Raw genomic sequence first — 4,692 nt, forward strand, 5'->3', positions numbered from 1 at the left:
TGTGAGCATATGCACCAATTGCGGATTAGGCATGTAGCCAGGAAAGGAAGTTATCCAGTATGCAAATTAGGGAGCTTTAATAAACCACTTGCATCATAGGAACGACCCAAGGCAAGTAGGACAATGCACAAAGCTTGGTTATGCACTCTTGGCGCGAACAAGATCAGTACATGCATCCATCTCAGTACCAAATCGAAGCAAAAAAGCAGAAATTGTTTTGTAATGGTCCATGTGCAAGTCCAAAATGTTACCCTGTACCTGAATAGGACTCGGAAGTCAGTGATAAATGCAAGACGCATCAACTTTAGGCTTTATGGCCTTACATCCTTTACAAGACAAGGGTAAATTTTGGAAAAGTGTGAAAGATACATTTACGATACCCATGCTCACGAAGAACGCTTGGGAATGAAAACCAATGTATATCTACCTCACGAGAACTAAAGCCCTATATCCTGATCAGTGCGTTACAAATGGCACATGGATAAGTATTGGCCCGCAAAACATTTCTCTTTGGAGGTGTAATTTTTCGGTTTGTCACCGGTCTGATTATTTTATCTTTAGATCCGAGAAAGAGACGTTCTCATATGTAGAAGAACAAGAACATGACTTAGTCTAACACGTCTAGCCCTTAACTAAATACAGACATTTATGAGTAACTACACCCCAAAATAACTGACTCAGCCAACACGACTAGTCAGCTAGGTGAATTGATGCAAGTACTCTAAAATGATCACAGAAAGGAGGAGGAAAAGAAAAAGGTCAAAGATACAAAGTGGGGTAATCACTGTGCTGAGTCAGTGGACTCACTGATTCCATGAAGAATAGAGGATCATCAACAACCTCCGCAAACAACACCCAGCTGGTAAATTTGTTCACTTATTCGTTTTCTATCTTCTATATATCAGTACTTCTCAATGTTCTAATCACAAAATCTTGATTGAACATAAATCGTGAAAAGGGCCGCAAGAGAGATAAGGTACAAGACTTCGTTTCGTCTTTCAACCCACTTGCATTTCGTATTAAGATGTCTCTTAAAATTGAAGATATCGATACTAAGTTAGACGAACTTGCTAGTGATAAGGTTAAGTTTCTTTTGGAACAAACTGGTAGCATTGATACTGCTTATGATCAAAACACTGAACAAGTGAATCGACAGACGATGTCATTTGTAGGTGAAATGAAAAAAAATTTGGAAGAGAAAAAGATAATTCACACATAGTAATGGTGTTGCTGAATAAAATTGATACATCGTCATTAATATCTTCTTCTAGTCAACAAGAAAAACTGATCTGTAATGTCCATAGTGGGTATGGGTGGTCTTGGCAAGACTACACTAGCCCAAAATCTTAGTGTAGTCTTGGCAAGCTATGGGTAGCAAAATCTTAATCACAACAAGAAAATACCAAGTTGCATCTATTACCGAGGGTCTAATATCACCATAAACTTTAGAAAAATTAACTGAAAATGAATGTTGGTATATTATCAAGAGCAAAGCATTCTCTTTTGGTGGAGCAATTGAGACTCCGGCTATGACCAATATAGGACAGGAGATAGCGACAAAATGTGCTGGTTTACCACTTGCAGCAAATTTTCTAGGAAGTCTCATGCGCTTGAAGAAAACCGAGCTTGAATGGTTGTCAATTAGAGACAATGATATTCTGAATACACCAGAAAATCAAAACAAAACCAATCTTATATTGAAATTGAGCTTTGATAATTTACCCTCCCATTTAAAACAGTGCTTTTCATATTGTTGTGTGTTTCCCAAGGGTTGGGAGATCAAGAGAGAAACTTTAATCCAATTATGGATGGCTGAAGGTTTTATTCAGCCATCTCATAGGGACTGTAAAAGATCCATTGAAGATATTGGAAATGATTATTTCCAAAATTTGTTGTCTAGTTCCTTCTTTCAAGACGTAGAAAAGGATAAATTAGGCGATATTTAATTGTGCAAGATGCATGATTTAGTACATGATCTTGCACGAAGTGTCTTCGGCAGTAATGAATTCATGAGTATGAATGCAAGTGATATGGAAAATATTTCTGAGATTGGGCGTCTGCAATTAGTTGTAGATGAGAATTCATCAAAAACATTTGTAAACGTCTTGCATAACTCCAGCAAATTGCGGTCGATATTTTTCCTGAAGAACAGTTATTTGGGTGTCAAGGGTTTGCTAAATAATAAGTACTTGCAAGTCATATGTTTGCTTGGTGTTCACAGTCTAAAAACTCCATCTTTGGGCTTTTAAGCTTAAAACATTTGAGGTACCTCGATCTCTCATACTCTAAAGTTGACGAAGTAGATGATGTGTCTGTTAGTCAACTATACAATTTACAGACACTTGTACTTCATAGAGGAATTAATGTTCAAATGATTCTGAAAGGCATTTTCCCTTTGAAGGTACTTGGATCTCTCGTATTCGGATATAAGTGTGCTACCTGTTTCCATCATTTTACTTAGACAGTTTACCAGTATATTTTGAGTGTTTAAAACATTTAAGTCACCTTGATGTTTCACAAACAAATATCACAAAATTAGACTCAATCACTGAGGTTGAAAGTTTAAGGAAGTTGGATATCAATTTTTGCGAAAGATTAAAAGTATTACCAAGAATGTTTGGTAAACTAACAAGATTAAGATGCCTCGATTTGGATGGTTGTAACATCGAAAAATTGCCAGAATCTTGCATTAGCGGTCTCTGCAATTTGGAGATTGTGGATCTAGGATGGGAGTGTGAGCTTCCTAAAGAGATTAACAATTGGCCAAAGATGAGCAGTCTTTCACACAACAAAGGGAAGGATGGAATGCCAAGAGGTATAGAAAAGCTAACTCTCCTTGAAGTATTAAAGTCATACAAGGTGAGGAAAGAAGAGGTCTCAAGAATTAATAATTTCAGTGGGATGGAAGAGTTAGCAGGCCTAAACTCCTTTCAGGTGTTGTGGATACACAATCTAGAGAATGTGAGAGGTGGAAAAGAAGGCGCGGAAAGAGCAAAATTAAACGACAAGCAACACCTTCGAGAATTGGACCTCTGTTGGGGTTACGGGGATGTTAAGCGTACAAGTAACAGTGATGGTATGGTGTTGGAAGGTCTCCAACCTCACCCAAACTTGAAGGAATTGGAAATAAATGAATTTAAGGGTTTGAAATTTCCAAGGTGGTTATCTGATTTCCTTCCGAATTTGGTAAAATTAGATTTAACAAATTGCAAGTATTCTGAGAAGCTTCCAGCTCTTGGTATGCTCCCAAGTCTTAGGGAACTTAACGTTGTGAGAATGAATGCGGTGAAGTGTTTGGGTAATGAGTTTTATCACCAAGTAGATGTAACAGATGAAGACGGAGAAGATAGCAGCAGCAGTGTTGGGAGTTCTAGAATGATGACATTATTCCCTTCCTTAACTGAGTTGCACCTATATTGCTTGGAAAACTTAGAAGAGTGGGTTTCTCTTCCTCCACCATATATTTCCTTCCCTGTACTTGAGTATCTAAAAATTGAATGTGGAAAGTTGATAAGCACACCCAACTCATTTCCTTCTCTGAAGGAGCTGACTTTAGACGGTACCACTAACCGGCCAGTTACTCATCTCTATGGCTAGTAGAGACTTGATGTCTTCTATCACTTCCATTCTTATTAGAAATTCTCTGGAGGTAATATATTTCCCACTGGATGTACTCCAAAACAATACTATTGTAGAGGCAGGGCAGTTGGCGAATCTAAACAACCGGATAGAATGCTGCCAGAATTCTTGAAACTCTGAAGATAGAATGCTGCCATAATTTTCGAGGATTCCTTCTTCTGGAAAGGGAGTATGAAACTGAATATGAATCATTATCAGAACTCCTGGAATTCAACTGCATCATCAACAACAGCTCTCTGCACTCATTGGTTTTGGATAGATGCCCTGAGTTAATAGTACTGCCAGATTTAAGAACCTGGACTTCACTGCGGAAATTGGCCATGGTATGGTGCGATGAATTTGTGGAGTCTTTACCCTATGATTTGAATTCCCTCGATTTCCTTGAAACACTTGCTCTTGATTACTCATCCTATATTCTATAGGAGCAGTAACAACGGGTAAGTTATCTCCCTCCCAGTCTATTTATCTGGCTTTTACTTTACATATGTTTTATATATTGCTTTTGTTGCAACAACAGAACTTCTTTTTTCTTCTATGGGTTTTATTTGGAAAGTTGTTACGTGTAGCTAAAACAAGTGAGTTTCGACAACAGCTCATCTTGCTTATTGTGGTACATGTTGTTCAATCAGTGCCATACTTTTGTGCAGTCTTTATCCAATCTTTTTTCACATGTGTTTTACGGACACGGATTAAACAGTCGATTTTTGTTTGTTTTTTTGTGTTCAGGTATAAGGTGTCTCTGGCGACACCAAAATTCCAGAGATTGTGAACAAAAAAGATATGGACAGCATGAGAAAGTTGTTCTTGCTAGTGGGATACATAATCAGGAGATGACAAGAAATGTATTCATGTACCCAATTCTTTTAAGTGAGTAGGGTAGCTGGATATGGCATTTCTTCACTACCCTTGTTGTTCAGCTTGTGGAAATTTGAATCTTAATTTTGCATGTAATAACTACATTCTGAAGTAATAGATTTAGTAGAATTGTACTGCTAAAAAGGATATAACTTGGTATTTTCTTTGTCCTGATTGGAGTTATTTCTTCGAACTTTG

At 37.6% G+C, this 4,692-nt stretch overlaps 2 protein-coding genes across 2 annotated transcripts; both read left to right on the forward strand.

Annotated features, from left to right (window-relative positions):
• The first annotated feature begins 1,024 nt into the window (after positions 1 to 1,024).
• Positions 1,025 to 1,946, forward strand: LOC113276001 (putative disease resistance protein RGA3). Its single transcript, XM_026525596.1, has 2 exons — positions 1,025 to 1,144; positions 1,488 to 1,946. Exons 1-2 carry the CDS (start codon positions 1,025 to 1,027, stop codon positions 1,944 to 1,946), a joined length of 579 nt encoding a protein of 192 aa, XP_026381381.1.
• Positions 1,947 to 2,613: 667 nt separating this feature from the next.
• On the forward strand, positions 2,614 to 3,597 carry LOC113276011 (putative disease resistance RPP13-like protein 1). The gene has a single exon (XM_026525606.1). It carries the CDS (start codon positions 2,614 to 2,616, stop codon positions 3,595 to 3,597), a length of 984 nt encoding a protein of 327 aa, XP_026381391.1.
• The last annotated feature ends 1,095 nt before the right edge of the window (positions 3,598 to 4,692 follow it).

Source organism: Papaver somniferum, chromosome 1 (assembly GCF_003573695.1).
Source record: "Papaver somniferum cultivar HN1 chromosome 1, ASM357369v1, whole genome shotgun sequence".
NCBI lineage: Eukaryota > Viridiplantae > Streptophyta > Magnoliopsida > Ranunculales > Papaveraceae > Papaver > Papaver somniferum.